The sequence below is a fragment of the Calidris pugnax genome, unplaced genomic scaffold, assembly GCF_001431845.1.
Source record: "Calidris pugnax isolate Ruff unplaced genomic scaffold, ASM143184v1 scaffold15, whole genome shotgun sequence".
NCBI classification, from domain to species: domain Eukaryota; kingdom Metazoa; phylum Chordata; class Aves; order Charadriiformes; family Scolopacidae; genus Calidris; species Calidris pugnax.
The window spans coordinates 7,623,711-7,643,898 of record NW_015090774.1 but is presented as its reverse complement, the minus strand read 5'-3'; the positions used below and the strand labels follow the sequence as shown (position 1 = coordinate 7,643,898).

The following is a 20,188-nucleotide window of genomic DNA, read 5'->3' as shown; positions in this document are numbered from 1 at the left end:
CCATTTAAATCATGGCAAAACTTAGTCGTCTTCCCTCTTTCTCAGAAAATGATTAAGCAGATTCAGCAACCTCTTTCCCAAGAAGAACTAAAAATGAGGTGTAATGCGGCACCCTGCACAGAAAGCCTCCATTCAAACAATTAAGATTTAACAAGGTTATAAGTAACTCCTCTGTGAACTGTTTAGGCTTCATTAATCATTGGTTGCTCCTTCTAGCTCCGTTTCGTGGTATCAGTGAAGTAAACATGATTTCTTTTTTTTGGTCTGGTCCCCAAGCTGTTAGGAGCACTGAACGCGCTCTCAGAATTGAACATTTCTTTTCTAAAGGAGTCTCTAGGTGGCTTTCCTCTGCTCTTTGTTTCATTCATGATACACACTCTGAAAAGAATATGATGCAAATGTAGGATGAGTTGTCCAAAGAGCATCCCTTTCAGAAAAAGGTCACTGCCCTGGTGAATCTGCTGGCTTTTCTTGCTTTCATTTATAGCTTCACTATTTTATACATATACATAGGCCCGCTCCTCCGCTGTCAGCCAACATCTGTGAAGCCCACAGGCCCAGAACGTGCTTCCTTTTCCCCGTAAGGGTTGAAGGAGAAGTGACACAGAGAGATAATGATATATTACTTCTGTCTGGCCTTTCCTTGGCAGAGGGTTTAAACTCTTCGATGAACTGTATGCTGTCATAATGATGTCACATGATGTATTTCTGGGGCGTTGCTTTTTACAGTTTGCTGCTATAAAAAAAAAACAACCACAAACAAAAAGGCTAGTTCTCAGGGCAACAATCAACAGCTTTCATCAGAAAACCATTCTGTTTACCCCACACGTCCCCACACATTTTGACTGTTGCAAAAACCAAAAGAATCTTGACTCCAACCGGAAACAATTCCCTTTTTTTTTTTTTTTTTTTTTTTTTTTTCCAACCCTGGCTCATTTCCTGAGCAAGTTTTTTGGTAGTTGAAATGTGGCAGTAGTCCTATAGAAAAGCATGTGTATTTGCATAAGCATGTTTGTTTTATCGTATGTACAGTAGTAATATAGAATTTGAGGTAGGGCTATAGCCACAGTGCTAATTCTGGCAGTTTGTAGCTTTGGGGTGTGTAACCTGGTAACTTTTTTTGTTTTTTTCACTTGACACTTGTGGGGGAAGGAGGAGGAATGAATTAATAAACTGTATTCTGGGTTGGAGTATGTGTTAATAGATACTATTTTGTGAAAGAACTATACTCTCGTTTCTGGCTTTGGTAGCACTGAACGTACAACTACAAATCTAGAAAATATGTCTGCCTGTTTCTTGCTTAGCCTTACAAAGTTCACAGATCCCATGAATTCTTTCCTTTCACTCATATTTTAATGCTTGATTTTGACCAGCCTTACTGCAGTACACCAAGCAGGTGAACTTATTTCCCATCTCTGTGAAAAATTTGACTCTTGGTACTTCACTGGTGCTCTGTGAAGTAGCAACGAGCCAGTAGCCCGCTGGTTGTGTCAAGGAGGGTGTAGCTGAGTGTTAGAATAAAGCCTCAGAATGAGAGTGAATCAATGCCCTTAACTTTAGAGCTTCTCTGTGCTCTCCTCATTGGTGCCCCCTCTCCATAAGGTCTGCAGGCTCTATACAGCATTCCTATGTTCTGTGTAACCAGCCAGAAGCAGCTTGTGATCTTAAATGCTTTAAAGAGAATGTTTGCAGCGTGACATTACTGTGTACGTGGCTACCATGCAGCATAATGGAACAGGGATTTTAATATTTACAGCATGTTACGTAAATGCTGCCCTTCTGAGTATTTTCTAAATCCTCTTAGCTCTTAAGTGACAGCTTTGATTCTTTTTTTTTTTAATAAAATGAGACTTTTCATTTATCCAGCTAAGTTTGGTAAACAAAAGATGTTTAATGCTTCCTTTCATATAGGCAGATTCTTGTATTTAAGGGTTTATCTTTGTGCACTTAAGCTTATTAGGTTCCTGGGTAACCATTTTTAAAAAGCTGACTTTGCAACAGCAGCGCATGGTGCAGAGGAGGTGGCCTTTGGAATCTTCTGTGCTTTGCCAGTGCATACTGGGAATAGATAAGCTCCAAAGGATTGCCATAAGCAGAGCAGTGTGGGCTGTGGTATGCAAATGTCCCATGGATATTTGAAATGTATTTTGATATACAAACAGTCAGTAGTGAAGACTTTGGGTTTTGGTTTGTGTGTGTATGTATGTGTGTATATATATACATATATTCCTTTTAAAATTTGAGTGAGATGAGGAATTGTGCTGTGGGAAAATAACAAGAAGGAAAATTGTGGCAAAATTCTGGATAGCTGTGGGGATTTTTTTCTTTAAAGCTCTAGAACCAACAGTAGTTTGCACTGTGCTTTGATTGTGCTTGTCATTTATTTTTAATAAAGCGGTAGATGGATGTATCCACAACATCTGAAAATGCTTCTGAAGGTTGACAGAAGTGTGATGCAAAAGACCTGGCAGGCAGAAAGGTGGTGGAGAGCTTCTAACTTGATTTGGCTCTTTGTATTACAGTACGTGTGAGATTTGGGGAGTCAGTTTGGGGCGATGTTTTTGGGTTTTTTGGTTGTTTTGTTGTTGTTGTTTTTCTGGGGAAGCAAGACAGATAAGAAATAAGTTCAAAATGCCTGTGAGTCATTCAGAAACATACTTTTTGCAAATTTAAAAGCGAAAACCTTGATGTTTTTGTGGTGGTGTTACATATGGAGACCTTAAAGCCTTTGCCAGGTATACTGCAGAGGCTGGATGGATATTTAGTACGTGCGGTATGTTTGCATTTACGTTCTTTTTGCTTGTAGGTGACTGTGGAAGAAGTGATGACCACTACTGCATACCTGGATCTCTTTTTGCGTAGCGTTTCAGAGCCAGCTCTCCTCAAGATTTTCCTCCGTTTTATTTTGCTGCACCGACACGAGAATGTGCACATCCTAGACACGCTCACTAGCCGAATCAACACGCCCTTCCGGGTAAGGCAACCAGCAAGCTCGTTCAGGTACCCAGGTTCATGGATGTAGGTTAAATATTTAAGCAGGAGATTACATATATTCAGTATCTGTTTAACTAGGAATTTTCTCCCCCCACCCGAATGTGTGATTTCTCCACCCCCTCAATTATTTTGTGTGTGTGTGATGACATTTATCTATCACTATGCTAAGTTGATAGATGTGTGAGGTGGTTTCACACATACAGGAAATGAGATAGAGGGAGATGAGAGCTTCTGGAAGTCTGGATTCTGTTAGATTTACAGTAAATTTGGAAGCATTTTTATTCTGGAAACTGCTGAATTAGTGGTGCCGTAGATAACTCACCCTGGGACTTATAAATATACTTGTGGTGAAGAGCGTTTTTGATCCTTGAAGCTTTGCCAAGCAACAAGCATTTTCAAACAGTCCTTGTGGGAGATGATGGGAGCCCTACAAGGATGTCTCCAAATTGATCCAAGTTGTGAATTGTGGTATTGCCAATAATATTGCTCAGGAATCAAGTCTGTATCGTCGTAGCACATTTGCTTAACTGTGATGTCACCTGCGTTCTTCTTTGGGTAAAAGAGGGCACTTTGTTGCTCAAGTGATTGGATTGCTGCTTCCTCTTCTTTGCCTTCACTCTCCTGAGTAGTAAGATTTATCTCAAATTTGCAGTGAGCCCCTTCTCAGCTTAGGCACAGTGCAGCACAGTGGCTGGAGGGCTACCTGACAGAGACAGCAGAGTCACCTTTGCTAACAGCTGGATCTTCTGGCAGAAAAGATGACTACTTGTTGCGCTGGATTACCCTTCTGAGCCTTGCCTGGCTGACAGTCTCAGCAGAATCTTGTGCCATGCAGAGCTTCATGGATGAAATACAGAATATTGTTTGAGTGCAGGTACAAGAGAAGCCAGAACACCAGCCCGTGCATGAAATTTGTGTATTAGGGACAGTAGCTTCATCTGAAATTTGTTTTGAAATGCGAGTGCATGCAAATATGGATATATGTTGCTGTTATTGCATCTCTAAGATGGATTAACTCAGAAAACTGAAACCGCTTCTGTCGACAAAAATGCAAATGCTGTTGTCTCTGCTAATCATTAATTACTGTTCCATAGGCAAACGAGATGGGAATTGTAAAGAATTCTGCAGCCCTGAGCAACTCAGGATCTCAGCCAAAATGGTTCTGTGATGCTAAATGAGTTCTCTGCAGTATGGCTTGGCCAAGTGCAAAAGCCAGAACTGCAGTCTTCCGTGTTTCCGTAGCACAAAAGCTGCATACGTTATTATTGATGAAAATACTTATTAATAATTCACAGAGTTAAACCTATATACATACAGGTGGCCAAAAGGACTTGTAAAAATACTGTCCTCTTTGTCTCCTAAGCATATCTTAAATCTTTTCCTTTTACAGAATACAAAAATAGACTGGCTTTACTTATTCAGATGATTCCTGGTTTGCAATATGGTCCCAGAGACAAGCGAGAGATGTTTCCCTACAAACTGAAATTTCCTAAATACAGGAAAATTTAAGGCAGTAGCAGTTTTTTGGAACTTTTACAGTATGAAGAAAAGTTAGACTTGGCTCTCAGTAAATTTCACAGAGGAAATGGGAATTTTCCTCTGTGCTTTTGTGCAAGGATCTGGCTTCTTCCGAAAGCTTATTTTGAAGCTCTTCAACTCCTGTTCTTATTAAAAACTTCAGTTCCCTTTATTTCTTCTTCTCTTGCCCTTTTACTTTCTTCATTTATTTCTGTAGACACAACATCTTGGACAAACTGGCACCTTCCTGTTTGCTCCTAGTAGAATCAGTAGACAGTGGTGACAGGACAAGAAGTTTGAGCTCCTCTTTGCTTCACTGCAAGCCAGCTCCAAGTGTTGTTCCTTGGTTCCCTTCTCTCTGCTCTTTCCTTTTCTCTTGTTCTTCTCTGAGTCCAATGACCAAACTAGGGAAGGCAAATCAAAGAAACTTTTGCTTTTCAGAGGCTGTCAAGTGAGGTTCACTTGAACTTTGCTGTTTAACTGTTCCACAGATACACCTACCAAGTAAAGGAAAACACATGTGTGTGTATATATGTTTTCAAGAAATAAACGTATTTATCTGGTTTTGGTCACGATGGGCAGCAAATCATATTGTAGGGGAGCTGAGTAACTCATCAGAAAGAGAGAACTGGAAATGGTGAAACAAGGAGTCTTTAAGCTGATGTCCTTGAGAAAGCACGTGTGGGAGAGAGGAACATAACAATGTGCTGCTGCAGAGCTGGAGTAGAGCATTTTAACAGTGGGAGTAAGGGGAGTGACTGCAGGGAAGAGCAGGAAATTCCATATTGTGGAAGAGAAGCAATGCCCAGGCAGGATGCTGGATTTAATCCTGAATGAATTACAAAGGTTGTCCAGTGACTGAAAAATGAGGTGGAGAGATATCTGTAGCTTTTCCTTTATTTTGCCTTAATCTGTTTCTTTTGTTAGCTACTGAAAAGTGCAATTAGTGTCATATATTAACTGTTTCAGTTTACATAATTAATATAAGGAGAGGCAAGATTTAAACACCAACTTGAAACTCTAGCAGAGGCTCAGTTTACGCTAAGTCATTCTCACAAGAGTCAGCCTGGTCCTGGAGTCTAAGGCAGCTGTGAGATAGAGTTTCCAGGAGAGAGCAGTGCAGGAGAATGTGTCCATGCAAATACATCTTAAAAGGCAGGGAGATGATGGTTCTGTGGTCCATGAGAACCAATGAAAGCGTACAGTTCATGCTTCTTGCATGTTGGACATATCTGTGTGCTCTAGCAACCATCTGGCAGGTAGAAATATATTGTATGATAGCTTTGCAAGTGTTGTGTGTCTAATTAGTGACCAAAACCACCTGTAGAAGTCCCTGGTGCTACTCTGTCCTAAAGCCGGCGTGAGTGTGAGATGCCTGTCACAGAAATGGGTATGATTTTTGTCTCTGCTGAGTGTGACCACTGTGAAATACCTAGTTATTGGCATATTTGATCAGACCTTTGCTACAAAGGCAAGCTTGCAATTCCAGTGAGGAATCCTGTTTTTCTTTCCTTTCTCCTGGTCTCACAGAAAGGATCTTCACACCTTGCTATGGTTCCCAGCCATTCAAGTGACCTGTGGTGGAGGGATTATGGACAATCCATATGGAATAGAGTCTGATAAAAATAACTTGTTTGGTCTTTGTCTATGTCAGTACATTAAGCTGTATCTATAGCTATTCAGCTTCTTAATGTGTAGAACACTAATCATTCCTTATATTTAGAGTAACAGAAACTTGGTGTGGATAACTTTTCTTTCAGAAAAGACCTTTAGTTGGTTCAAATTCTATGTCAGAGGTAAAAACACACTGTCTTGGAAGTTACAGGGTTCACTTCACGCTGAGTTAAATTAATAAATTTGAATAATATTAAAGAATAATAAAGGGTAAATTACTGCTTTTTTTTTTTTTAAATGGCTTATTTGAAGGAAAACTCTGGATTGTATTTTGTTAAAATGTAATGTTACATGTATAGCTGTAGACAACTTTAAAAAAACCAAACCCGTAGGGGTGCTGACAAAATGAAATATCACACTAACAGTGCCGTATAAAGCATGATGTTCTGGCAGAGCCATTTGGTAATGTAGTATGCAGGGACGATTGCAAAAGTACAATTTCCAGATGAGAAACTGACAACATTTATCATTTTCCAGCTCTGTGTGGTCTCCTTGGCGTTGTTCAGAACGCTCATTGGCTTGCATTGTGAAGATGTGATGTTACAGCTGGTTTTAAGGTAAAGCCCAAACTCCTTTTTCCACTCTTCATCCTAAATCTGGGACATAGATTCTCTGCCTATGGATGCAGAGCTGCATGAGGGTACTCCAGGAGAGCAGAAATCCAAGCAAATACGCAGATAAGAATATTTATGATCCTGACAAAAGCCTACCAGACCTGAAGTGTGATTTACCTCAGGAGCAAGAGATTTTTCTTGTGATTTATTTCTATAAAAGTGAGAGAAGAGAAGCTAAGAATATATTTATCACCTCCAAACTGCTTATTCCCTGCTTCTAAATGTGTAATTCTTCTCTCCTGTATGTTTTCTCAAGTGTATTATACACTGATACAAAGGTCTAGACTTGTTTGCAGCTTCCACCTTCTTTCTTGTTGTTTTCCACCTCTTTGATTCCTCTCTCACTGAGAATACTGCAGGATCCTGAACTGCTGTAGGTAGATTGTTACGTAGTGTACCAAACGCATCGATTATTTTTGCTTTTAACTGATAGTTCTGTGTGTTGCTTCAGACTACTCATCATTTTGGTGAGTGTATTAGATGAGAATTGGTTATTTGTTTGGAAATATTGGCATAACTGAATTGGGCTTTTAGCACCATAGATCACATGAACATTTCAGATACTGTCTGTCCCTCCACCCACGGGCATTAAAGTGAAATTCCCTGATCTCTGGGTGTTGTGCCTGGGAATGCTATTAGGACCTCTGTGACCTCCAGTATATTGCCATTTTAACAGCAGCAGAGTGCTGTATGTAATCTTCATTTTGTTTGTTTAGGGAGTCTTTTAGAATACGTTTGCATTTTAAATGGCAAAAGAGCAGTCCAGTTAACACTGAGGCTCTTAATAAAACGCTCTTAAAAAGCTGAACAAAAGCACTTTAAAGAAGACTGTGCTTCCATTATTCCTTGTATTCCCCATAGCTTATTCCCTCCTCTGCCTGAGAGCTCGGTCTGTACCTGGTGCATTAGAGCACCTTGGTGACCCTTCCCTCCTCCTTGCTGGCTGCTTGCCTGGTACATGGAAACCATCTCTCTCCGGATTTCCCAAGAAAACAAATAAATTAAGGATTCTGAGGCAGAGCTCGTTCATAGTGGGACCAAACCACCTCGCTGGCCTTTGACGTCTGCCCATCCCACACTTCTCCATCCCTTCTTACAGCGAGTTTGCTCTGACCTGCAAAGGATCGTTCACTTCCCCGTTCGATGCCGCTGACCTCCCGTCTCTGCCTGTCGTGACCGCTCCTCATCAAACCGCAGCCTCGCAATAGGAGGAGTCAGGGCTTCATGCCCTTGAGAGGTTTAGAATATGGATCGTTGTCGAGGTTATTGTTACAGTTTCTTTTGATTTGGAGAGGGCAGGAAGATAGGAAGGGAATTTTGTATCTGGTTGCTTTCTCCAACATGAAAGGATGGTGAAGTAACGCCAGACACTGCTGTTTCAGGTATCTCATCCCCTGTAACCACATGATGTTGAGCCAGCGGTGGGCTGTGAAAGAGAGAGACTGTTACTCCGTATCTGCTGCAAAGCTGCTTGCCCTGACACCAGTCTGCTGCTCCACTGGGATCACCTTGACACTTGAAAGCCAAGAAAAAGATTATATCCTATGGACAAAAACAGCACAGACTAAAGGTAATTGGTGCTCAGGGGAAGGCCAGATCATGAACCGAGTTTGATTTGGTAGCAGCTTATGGGAGGAGGTGGGCAAGAATAAACTGAGCAAGCCTGACCTGGAAAGCTTATTTAATTCCATCATGTGTTCAGGTCTGTTGAAATCTTACTTTAACAGCTCTCTAACTTGAATATGCATTCATGAAAGTAATGTACAGATACATGAGTGCAACTTCTGCTGCTTCAGAGGGGTCAGTGCTGTTCTAAGGTTTGAATGCAGACTGGTCTTTCAGAAATCCTGAGTTGCAGGAACAAGTAATTATGTTTATGAGCAAATCTCTTAATCTTTATGTTTTGATCTTTCTGCCTTATTGGGTGGTTGGGACTAAAGACTCTACCTGCCCTGTCCTAGTGGCTGCCTTGCTAGAGAGCTTCTGGGTTGTTTGATTATGTCATGGTACGAGTAATCTTCTTTACTTTCAGATTCTGGTAGACGCTCTTCTGAATCTACTTGCATTGTGGAATATGGGAGAGCTGTGGACATCAGCTACTTGCAGTATTTGGCAGAAGCCCAAGAAGCCATCCTCCGGTGTCTGAAAGATTGTAAGGTTTGGTCGGCCTTGTACGATGGAGTAAACCCTGATCCAGACACCTTTATCCAAACGCTTGCTGAGGAGAATAGCACGGATGTGGAACACCCCATGTTTCGGCTCCAGCAAAGGACACCAAGCACGTGTAGCTCCTCTCAAGTAACTCCATTCAGTGAGAAGATGCAGTTGGAGCTAGAATGGGATGATAGCTATGACACAGGGATTTCTCCTGGTTCTGATGTGAGCTCACCGCAGCCATATGATGACCTGGGAAGCGCAGAGGTGCAGCCACCTGCAGAGCCACCAAAACACATTCAAGAAATGAAAAAAAGTGCCATCATGCTCATCAAAGGATCTTACATAGAGGAATCAGACTTTCAGGATGATGTTATGGTTTACAGGTTATGTGCCCAGAAGGATACTCAAGATGATGACAACTCCAAGGAGAAAACTTCAAATGTAGCCAGAGAACATGAGGTCCAAAGCCAGACTGTAGTCAATGGGCCTCTTGCAAAGAGCCAGCTGGAAAAGGACTTGGATGAGCACAGTAAGGGAAATTCAAGCTCGACTCAAGGTGCAGTGAAAGAACAAATAAACCAGAAAATGATGGAGATTGATCCACAGCCAGACTTAGAGTTGAAGCTTTCTCCTCAGGAGGCAGATCGTAACTTAAGCGTAAGACTGCTGAGCACAGATGGTGAGGATTTCATTGCACAGTATGAGAAAATTATTAAGGAGCTGGATCCAAACAGTGCAAGCTTGGAGGAGCAGAAGTTGGATACTCCTGACCCCGTCTCTCCTGCAGAAGAGGAGGAGGACTTTGAGAATTTCTCAGCAGACACCCCTTCTGCGGAGAGCATTTCGTCTCCCTTTGGACCAAAGGAGGATGTCTCTCCCAAGCACGCTGCCAGGAGCCAGAGTGCTCCATTTACAGGTGGAATGTCCTGTTAATTCCATAGATAACAACTACAGGCAGGCAGGGTGATTAAAGGTGGCCAGATGAGCTCACGCTGTGTGGCACGCAGCGCGAGCACCGAGCAGGGCACAGCCCTGGCACTAGGGAGGGCATCACCCAAATAGCTGACACCGGTCCAAGCAGAGTGAGAGATCCAACGTGAAAGCAGAGCGGAGCAGTCGGTGTGGTGACAGCAAATGATCGTTCCTCAGGGCTTTTTTTGGCTGCTCATGTTTTGTAGTTGTTTAAAACCTTAAGCAGGGGTTATGTTGGTTGTATGGGAGAGCTCCATCATTCCTAGAGAAAGCCTGAAAGGGGATTGGAGTAACTGGTCTAACAAGCAGAGCCCAGGTAAAGAATTTGTTTTCCTGGTGGCTTTCATCTCTGATGCCATGGATGTGGTATCACGTTGCCATATTATGTTTTTTTTTTCCCCTCTCTGGTATTTCCTGTTTTAGCACGAGGTGGCAGCACGGGTGCCCTGTCTGTCCGTGCCCGTCTCCATGCCCTGCCCTGGCACCCTGTTCTCCAGCCTCAGGCCTGCCCTGGCTGCTGGGCTGCTTTCCCCTCGGGTGCCAGGCAGCAATTTAAGCTCGGTCTCCGCAGACTGTCCAACCCATCAGGAATGACAGTGCTACCCGAGGTTAGAGTGGGCTTTTGATCTCTGCCTGTACAGCTCCTTGCGCTGCGGGCTCCTGATCTTTAATTAGGTCTCCTAGATACCACAGTAATGCAAATAATAAAAAATAATAGCGTATCTAGGTTTCCTCATCCAAAACAAGACCTCTAGAAGATGGCATCTCGTTCATTTGAAAGCTGGGGGAAAACATTCATTTGTGTCCATTGAAATGCAGCCCTTTCTGGTCAGCTGCAGCCAGCATGCCTGGCACTGCTGCTTAATTGAAAAATTCAACCTGTTTTTCAATCAATTTGCTATTTTTGCTGTGGTGGCAATTTCCTTGTACCAGACACTAATCACATTCAAACCTTTCTGTTTCCCATTATCTGCTGTCAAATGTAGCTCAAAAACGTTGTCTCTGTCTCATTCTTCATCTAATCCCTCCCTTTATTTGTTCCTTTCCAAACCCCCTACATCAAAACCAACCCTCTCCTCCCCCCCCAAAAAAACCCTACAAGAAATCCCACAACAGAGAAAAACAAAATAAAATAATAATTTAAAAAAAAACAACCACCAAACACAAAAACGTTGATGTTTGCTGCCCATCCACAACACGTTTTACTCTTAGGCTGTTTACTTTGCTTTAATGGAGATCTTAGTGATTGCAAGCAAGGAGCTGCTCATAACAATAACCTCAGAAACTTTGAGGTTGCAGTGTCTTTCAAATGTAATAATACACTTAATTTGGAGTGCTGTATTATGTTTGTAGATGTGGGTGATGTGGGTTTTCAGTTGATGTCACAGTTTTGGGATGCTGTCATGGGATGGGGCTTCCCTCTGCAGAATCAAATAACCAGACAGTTTCCCACAGGCAGTAAGTGGCAGCAGAGCAAAGATGCTCTCTTCAGGCCCATGAATCTATGAAGAAAAAGTTCTATTGGTGTCTATGTCCAATTTAAAAGCGTTAAACACTGTCATCCCTGTTTTCCCCTGAGCAAGAAATAACCTAGTGTTTGGGAACAGGAATTTTTATCACACACACCCCACCCTCTGCCTCCCCTGCTCCCTCCCTCCTGTGCCAGTCAGTGCTTGACTTCATGGCCACATAGAGATGCACAGTCAGGAAAGGGATAATTTCTGAATTCTTGTCTGTTTACCTTGTTTCTTGGGGGAAAAAGTCACTGTGCCACTGAGAAATTTTTTAATCTCTCTCGGTAACCTCTCTTGCAGTGGCATTACAGTAACAAGTACTGGCTTCAGCTTTACCTACTCACTTTTGAAGTCTGACCTAGGGGAGAGAAACAGTGATACATCTCAACTCCTTCTCCTGAAATCCCTCTTGGTACAGCGGAGCTCCTGCTGCACTGTGCTCCTCAGGGGCTCTGTGAAAATGTCTCCCTGAATGTGAGAGGGGAAGCAGTAGGTTACATTGGGACAGGAGAAACTGTATCTCAAGAAAAGGTTTTGGGGCTGCTCGGTTGGGTGCCCCGGCAGTGGGGGACTCCTGCAGGGTGTGATATCAACTCTGGTGGCTGATGTGGTGGTTGAAAGGTGGCAGCCACATAAATCCTGGACAACACCGGCCCTCCTACCTTTGCTGTTGTGAGTGGAGCTGTGCTGGCACTGGCCATGATAGATGAGGCTTGAGGAAGTGCTTGCTTTGTACGTGCAGTCGCTATAAAACATGACAGACTTTGACCTTTAATGATGCTCTCTTAGGTGAAGTGGTAATGGAGACGCTTCTGATTTGATCCTTACCGTTGCACTGGCCCAGAATTGATTTAGCCTCTGCCATAGTTGGCAGCAGACATACTAAGCTATGCCCAGGTGGCCCAACTGGCAGCCATTTGCTAGCTGAGGGCAGCTGGAATGGGATGGACAGGCATCTCATGGCGGGGACTGGGGTGGGATGTTGAGAGCTCGCAGCGCCGTGTCACCCAGGGGTTCCTCTGCGTGGTTTCCCTGGCTTTTACCCAGCCAGAATGGTGTGGTGGGACTGGCTGTGAGGTGAGGGGTGTTTCTAACACACTGCTTGTCATTAGGACACTCTCACAGGCTGCCTCAAGCATCTCACTGCCTTCTACCATCTAACCATGTGTGTTATTTGGTTCAAGTCATGCCCAGCCTTGCAAAGGTTTCTTAAGCTTGAACGCTGAGGGTTTATGGACTTTCTTGGTAAATGCTTCTGTCTTTCAGTGCTTATCCCGCAGCATGAATACACAAACTAAAGCTATTATTTAATGGTGACATTTATATGATAAAGCCTACATCTACCAATAATTTCACTTATAAATCTATTTTAATGTCTTCTTTGCTTTGTGCGACCGTTTGCAGTACTGAAAATGCCTTTTCTTCTGCTGTGAACTATTACAGGTCTTGATTTTTATGTTTAGAGTAGCATTTTCATATTTTCTTTAGAAGAGCCCAGTGTCTTGATAAGACAAGCAAGCTAGCTGTCGTTTATTTTACCCAGTCCTTTCACAGAAATCAGGCACAAGGGTAAAAAGGGCAGATTCTCTTTGCATTGGAACTAGTGGTACTGTTTCAGTTAACTTCGAGGGGAATAGAACAGTAGACAGACCACAACACACTGGGCTAAATCCTTATTGGCACATGTAAAATAGAGTAGTTAAATGGCATGTTAAATATGCCATTAATGTAAACTCATTGGCTAGCAAGTGAAAGTGCTTCTACTCAACGCAAGCTTTTAACACCTCTGTTAAGCCTATTTTGTCTGTTCAGATACGGTTTGGGTTTTCTCCCCGCTGGCTTTAATTAGCGTGTGGGAGGTCTGGTTTGGTTGGTTATGATGATCAAAATTGCTTTTAAATGTCTATTATCCTAGATCTTAGGATTTTTCTTCTGTGCAAACAAAAGCATTGGTTTCTTCTTCTTTTCTTGCAGGCCCGTTCATCAGCGTAGTGTTGTCGAAGCTGGAGAACATGCTGGAGAATTCCTTGCATGTCAATCTGCTGCTTATTGGGATTATTACCCAGCTGGCAAGTTACCCACAGCCTCTTCTCCGCTCCTTTCTGCTCAACACCAACATGGTGTTTCAGCCTAGTGTGCGGTCACTTTATCAGGTATCTGACCACAGGCATTAGTCCTGCCCATCGGAACAGTAATTTTTGTGTCTCGTTAAACCTTATGTTCGCTCTTTGCAGTTCCACCTGTTGCTTTCCCACCTGTCTGAGAGCCTCTCATCTAATTCCGATGTTTTAATTACGTTTGTGCAAAGAACTGGAAATTTTGTCTGACCGTAACTTTTGTTGTAACTCTTATTTTAATGCCCGAGCCTGTGGCTGCTCTGGGAGCAGGGGAGGAAGAAGTAATTGTTACTGTTGTTTTGGCAGGTGCTGGCATCTGTGAAAAATAAAATTGAACATTTTGCTTCCGTTGAAAAAGACTTCCCAGGCCTTCTCCTGGAGGCCCAGCAGTACTTGCTTTTTCGTGTGGACATGTCCGACGCGGCGGAGGAATTGCTAACCCAAGGTAAATGCTCCCCGGGTGCTGGGTGGAACCACGCACCCCTCACCTCTCTCCTTTTCTACAGCAGGATTAAAAGGATTGTGAATATCATTAACCAGCTGTACCCTTCTCACTTTAAACTGATGATGCTCAGCGGGCCACAGCGTATGGATCTATTTGGGTATTCTTTGCTCTTTAGAAGCTTTTATTTGCTACAGAAAATGGCTGTTTAGAGGAGTAACAAAATCGGCTCTTGGCTCACTGTCAGTTTGGCCGTAAACAAACTTGCTTTCCAGGCATGAGGTGAGATGGCATATGTGCATGATCTCATTTTATTTTTAGCTTGACCTTCAGCTAGTCATTGGTTCTTTTTTGATAAATGTTAGGGAGGACAGGAGTCCAGAATGAATTGGTTTCTGCAACAATTGAATAAGGCTTCATATCATGCTTTCGGATCCTACTGAAGGAGACAGATATTAGCCAGAAAACTGGGCTTTCTTGAATGAAAAACAAAATAAAAAAAAGTTGGGTGGGAGGTATAAAATCCAGGAGAGCAGTGGGGAGTTAAGGAGGTATGCCAGCAAGGCAGCTTTCCAGGGGACTTCTGTAACATCTGCTGCTCCTCAAGCACGGCACACGCTACACCTGTCTTGACAGTTACCAGTATTTACAGGGACATGGGGGAGGCCACTGAAAATAAGCAAAATTCAGAATCTTACGTTCTAGCTAAGAACTCTCTGGCTGCAGACAGGCAGCTGGTAGAGCTGGTGGAGCCCCGGGATGTGCGTGTTCTCAGCGTGCTGCTGAGCAGCAACGGGGGGGCAGGTTTCCCTTGAGGGTCAGCTTCCCACGGGATGGGAGTGTGTCCAGTTTGGTGAGAGCAGCGAGCGCAGGGATTAAGAGCTGACTCAGCAACAGGGAGCAAGAGAGGCTGCATTTCCAGGTGTGTGGCCTACTCCTCCTTGGGTGTCATTAATGATCGCCCGCTCTGCCTGTGCCTCTGGGAAGTTGTTGATACTTCCCTTGGATTTCCAGAGGTGTGCCATTTTAATTATGTTTTCATTTTTCAAGGCTTTGAATAATGATTTACCTAGTTTCTAGGCAGCAAGGTATGTGTTCCTAAGGTTTGCAGTAAATCTGGTCTATAAAATTATGATCTTGCTAAGGCTGCTCCTTGAAGGATTCATCCGTGGAAGGCGCCTGCTGTAAGGAGCTGTGTATTGCAAATGTCAGGAGCGTTGTAGGCTCTACATTCTGGTGCCATAGATTAGAAAGCCTTACAATTAGATGTATTGTAGCCAGCATGTGGAGGATGCGATTAGGAGGCAACATTTAGTGTCCTGTTTTTCAGCTGCTGCTGCTGCAAACAAGAACTTTTATATAATCCATTCCCGATGGCATTTATTTATGCTTCCTGTTTTACGTCAGTTTTCTTCTGTGGGCTTCAGAATTTGCCAGGTTGACTCATGCTGGTCATTATTTAGGAATTTGAAACAAGGCTGCTTAGTCACCCTGTTGGTACATTTTCTTCTGTGTTGTGGCAACTCCTGCAAAGAAGGCACCTCTTGACAAATAGATGGAGAGTAAATAAATGTCTGGATGACTGCAGACTTGGTTCTCAACAAGACTGGTGATGCAAGCAATCAAACTGTGATTCTTGGGGCAAGTTGGCTCAGTATAGTCCATCAGCCCGTGGTAGTTCATTATACTGATTAAGAAGTGGAAGGTAGGAACTGATACAATAATGGTAAATGAAAGAAAAAATAATATAAAATGAGGAACTCCCGTAGGATTTCTTTGCATTAGCTTGAATGCCACCTTTGGGCATCATGCAAGTTAGGTGTTCATACTTCCCAAAGGAAGCGGTGAGGAACCCCAAAGTGTTCTCCACAGGTCTGAGCATCACTGACCTCCTGCAGACTTCACACCTGAAAGACCGAAGCCAGACTTAGTGGGGGACGCAAATGTAAAACCTTAATATTCCAGAACATTTCCTTTCTCTTGACACACTGATGGTCTCTGAAGGTGTTTGAGCAGAGATGGGTGATGTGTTACTTTCTGCTCGCAGTAGTATGTCGTTTTCTCACACAGCAGCTTGGGCTCTGGTTAGATACGTAGAGCTGGCCTGATGTGGATCCCATATGAAATGCTGCCCTTCTTTCAGTCCGTTGGTAATAATATCTCCAGAATACTCATTTTCTCAATTTCTCAATTGTATGATTCAGTTTGCATCCTGAGCCTAGAAAGAAGTGGACAATCCTGGGCAAAGAAGAAAATCCAATCTCTTATCCCCAGGCCAGCTTTCTGTGCTTTTTTCTTTTTGCTGCTGCTTTTTTATTTTCCCCCAATAAGCAGTTAAATCTAAAGGAAAATGTTTTTAGGGAAAAATATCAATTTCTATGCTTTTTGAAGGGAAGAGTTAAAAAAAAAAAAAGCTTTGACAGTATACTAGCATTCTGGTTATATTGGCCAAACGATTTAAAAAACTTAAAATATTAATTATGAAACATTTTGATGTTAGAAAAATCTGAAAAAAAAAAGAATCTTCAAGGGAAGCTCAAAACTTCGTCTTTTCATTGTAATTCATAATTTAAGTTGTTTTTCCTCCCACAGTCAGAATTTTTCACAGAACTGAAATTCCTGTACTCTGTCTCTAGTAGATAAAAATTTGTTGAATAACAATATGAATGATTGATAAGTCTGGAGCTGGAAAGGGTTTTTGAAACTGGAGAAAAGTACTACCCTGTTAGATGATTAAGGTGAAATTTCCTTTGGAGTATTTGGAAGCGTGCAGTAACTCCCCAGAGCCTTAGGAGAACTGCAAGGAAGAAGGGAAGGTGCAGAGGGGTTGCTCTGCTGCCTGGGGTGGGGTGGCCCTCTCGAGCTGCAGGTCCCTTCAGCTGCTTGCAGAGGGTTCCCAGAAAGGGGGGTGCAGCCTGAGACTGGGCTGTTTTAACATAAACTCCCTGCATTTCAAGGGAAACCTCTTCCTCATGCAGCCACGTGGCGTTCAGGTTATCTGTGGTACGTGAGTCGATATGACAGGCCTTTATTGTTATTTTTTAATGATTTACTTACACAGCTCATGAGAAGGTCCCCTGGTAAGTTAGAGAGGATTCAGCTGTCTCTGCTCCTGCCTCCATCACATCTTGTGGCAGCGAGTTCTGCGAGTTAATTTTTCTTCGTAAAGTATTTATTTCCGCCAGTGTTAAATTTTGTCACCTTTTTAGTTTCACTAAATTAATTATCATTTAATTAAAGCGCAGTTCTGCTTCAGGTTGAAAGAAGGAGCAATTGATTGAAATGTAAGTGCTGCCGGTGTAATTCCAGGCGTTGTGATGCCTGAGCCCTGATCCCCTGCACTCTGGGCAGCAGAGATCGTATGGCAGAGCACACGCTGCTTTTCACTTGCTCTTTTTTTAACGTCTGGTTGCTTTACAGGCAGTGAAAGGTAAGCGTAGTTAGCGGTGGTGCAGCTCTAGAAAAATCAAATTTTCAACTGTTTTTTTCCCCTTGGTTTCTAGCTTCCTTCAAACTCCCACAGTGATGTGATAGCTCGGCCTCAAACCCATTTACATGGTGGTTCACGGGGAGAGGATAGAGATAGAGAGAGAGCAGTCAAGTCTAAAGGATGGTTAAAAAAAAAAAAAGCTTTGACAGTATACTAGCATTCTGGTTATATTGGCCAAACGATTTAAAAAACTTAAAATATTAATTATGAAACATTTTGATGTTAGAAAAATCTGAAAAAAAAAAGAATCTTCAAGGGAAGCTCAAAACTTCGTCTTTTCATTGTAATTCATAATTTAAGTTGTTTTTCCTCCCACAGTCAGAATTTTTCACAGAACTGAAATTCCTGTACTCTGTCTCTAGTAGATAAAAATTTGTTGAATAACAATATGAATGATTGATAAGTCTGGAGCTGGAAAGGGTTTTTGAAACTGGAGAAAAGTACTACCCTGTTAGATGATTAAGGTGAAATTTCCTTTGGAGTATTTGGAAGCGTGCAGTAACTCCCCAGAGCCTTAGGAGAACTGCAAGGAAGAAGGGAAGGTGCAGAGGGGTTGCTCTGCTGCCTGGGGTGGGGTGGCCCTCTCGAGCTGCAGGTCCCTTCAGCTGCTTGCAGAGGGTTCCCAGAAAGGGGGGTGCAGCCTGAGACTGGGCTGTTTTAACATAAACTCCCTGCATTTCAAGGGAAACCTCTTCCTCATGCAGCCACGTGGCGTTCAGGTTATCTGTGGTACGTGAGTCGATATGACAGGCCTTTATTGTTATTTTTTAATGATTTACTTACACAGCTCATGAGAAGGTCCCCTGGTAAGTTAGAGAGGATTCAGCTGTCTCTGCTCCTGCCTCCATCACATCTTGTGGCAGCGAGTTCTGCGAGTTAATTTTTCTTCGTAAAGTATTTATTTCCGCCAGTGTTAAATTTTGTCACCTTTTTAGTTTCACTAAATTAATTATCATTTAATTAAAGCGCAGTTCTGCTTCAGGTTGAAAGAAGGAGCAATTGATTGAAATGTAAGTGCTGCCGGTGTAATTCCAGGCGTTGTGATGCCTGAGCCCTGATCCCCTGCACTCTGGGCAGCAGAGATCGTATGGCAGAGCACACGCTGCTTTTCACTTGCTCTTTTTTTAACGTCTGGTTGCTTTACAGGCAGTGAAAGGTAAGCGTAGTTAGCGGTGGTGCAGCTCTAGAAAAATCAAATTTTCAACTGTTTTTTTCCCCTTGGTTTCTAGCTTCCTTCAAACTCCCACAGTGATGTGATAGCTCGGCCTCAAACCCATTTACATGGTGGTTCACGGGGAGAGGATAGAGATAGAGAGAGAGCAGTCAAGTCTAAAGGATGTTTTGATCCGGGGGAGGGCTAGAGCACAGTATCACTTAAATTGAGCCGACCGTGCTGGGTCTAGAAGGGTAGATATTATCTGCTATTTCATAAGTTAAATCCATATTACGCTTCCCCTCGACTCCTCTCCTGCCCACGTATTTCTCTCATCAGAGCTGGAACTGAATAATATATAACCTGGGGAAAGAGAGCTAATAAAAAATGCAATATAATCAGGCCACGTAGAACTTTAAAATGTTGGATTAGTGGAGTATCTCCCCGCGTGGTGTGGGTGCTGCAAACTGCAGCTCCCAACAGCACGATCCCTGGAAACTGGGTTTGGACACTGTGTGTGCTTAATATACTGAGTTTTGGTTTTTTCCTTTTCTCTCCTCCTCTCTCTTCCTGGCTTTAGGTCACGTCCAGCACAGCAGCAACGCGGGGAAAGGAAGGAACTTCTCTGAAGCCTACCCGGCCGTGCTCCAGCCTTTCCTGGGACAGAAAGGGAAGAGGGGCCTGGCTCATCCCGGCCTCCCCGCGCACGTGAGGAATGCCGTACTTGCAGCTGCCCTTTTCCCAGAGTTCCTGAAGGAGCTGGCAGCGCTTGCCCAGGAACATTCCATTTTATGTTACAAAATACTAGGGGATTTTGAGGATTATTATTAGTGGGGTTTTTTTAAACTGGTTTTAAAAAAAAAAACCAAAAAAAAACTTTTGGAGTTTAAACAGATTTTTAATGCAAAGCTGCTTACAAAAGAAGGTTGTACTTCAATATTTCCTGAAAATACTTGATTTGAAGGGGGAAGAAGGAGGCAAACTGTTATTCCATCTTACCTTATACTAGGCCTTATCATTTCCCTCTGTGCTACATAATTTATTTGAGAGATTTCTGATACTGCTCTTATTGCAGCTTCCTACTTCATCTCCTCCTCTTCACACAGCCACCCTTCTTCAGTGTCGCTGATTCCCGTTGAATTTCTGCAGAGACACTCGTAGGTTGGCTAAGAGAGGGAAACGATTTAGCTTTTTCTGTTCCAGAAATACTCTTCTGGAAAACTTGTTGGAGGATGGTTTGTTTGGAAAAACATTGTCCCGTGGGGACGGTTCAGGGTATAAAAATACACACAAAACCTGCACAGACCCCTTCTATGTGAAGGGTTGTGCTCCTTCATGTCTTTGTCCTCCTTCCCCCTTCCCTTCCCCTGACAGAGGGTTCTTACCGATCCCCATCCGAAGCCCTCTTTTTAACTAGGGGCTCAGGTTTTTTTTTGAATTCAAGTGATCTTATGTGTATTAAACCCATGACTAGCTGCAAGCAGGTGCTGGACCCTACACATACCATGTTGCCTTATGTTGCAGAGAGATCTGCAGGGATCAG

At 43.0% G+C, this 20,188-nt stretch overlaps 1 protein-coding gene across 1 annotated transcript in view; it reads left to right on the top strand.

Moving 5' to 3' along the window:
* The window catches only part of FAM160A1 (family with sequence similarity 160 member A1), an 80,237-nt gene extending 60,422 nt beyond the window's left edge, over nt 1-19,815 (top strand). Inside the window, exons 6-12 of the mRNA XM_014944924.1 lie at nt 2,807-2,974; nt 6,664-6,743; nt 8,183-8,370; nt 8,833-9,873; nt 13,418-13,596; nt 13,867-14,005; nt 19,226-19,815. Of these exons, the coding sequence (XP_014800410.1) occupies nt 2,807-2,974; nt 6,664-6,743; nt 8,183-8,370; nt 8,833-9,873; nt 13,418-13,596; nt 13,867-14,005; nt 19,226-19,476 (2,046 nt within the window). The 3' untranslated portion in view covers nt 19,477-19,815. The remainder of the gene's footprint in view (nt 1-2,806; nt 2,975-6,663; nt 6,744-8,182; nt 8,371-8,832; nt 9,874-13,417; nt 13,597-13,866; nt 14,006-19,225) is intronic.
* Nucleotides 19,816-20,188: the final 373 nt, after the last annotated feature.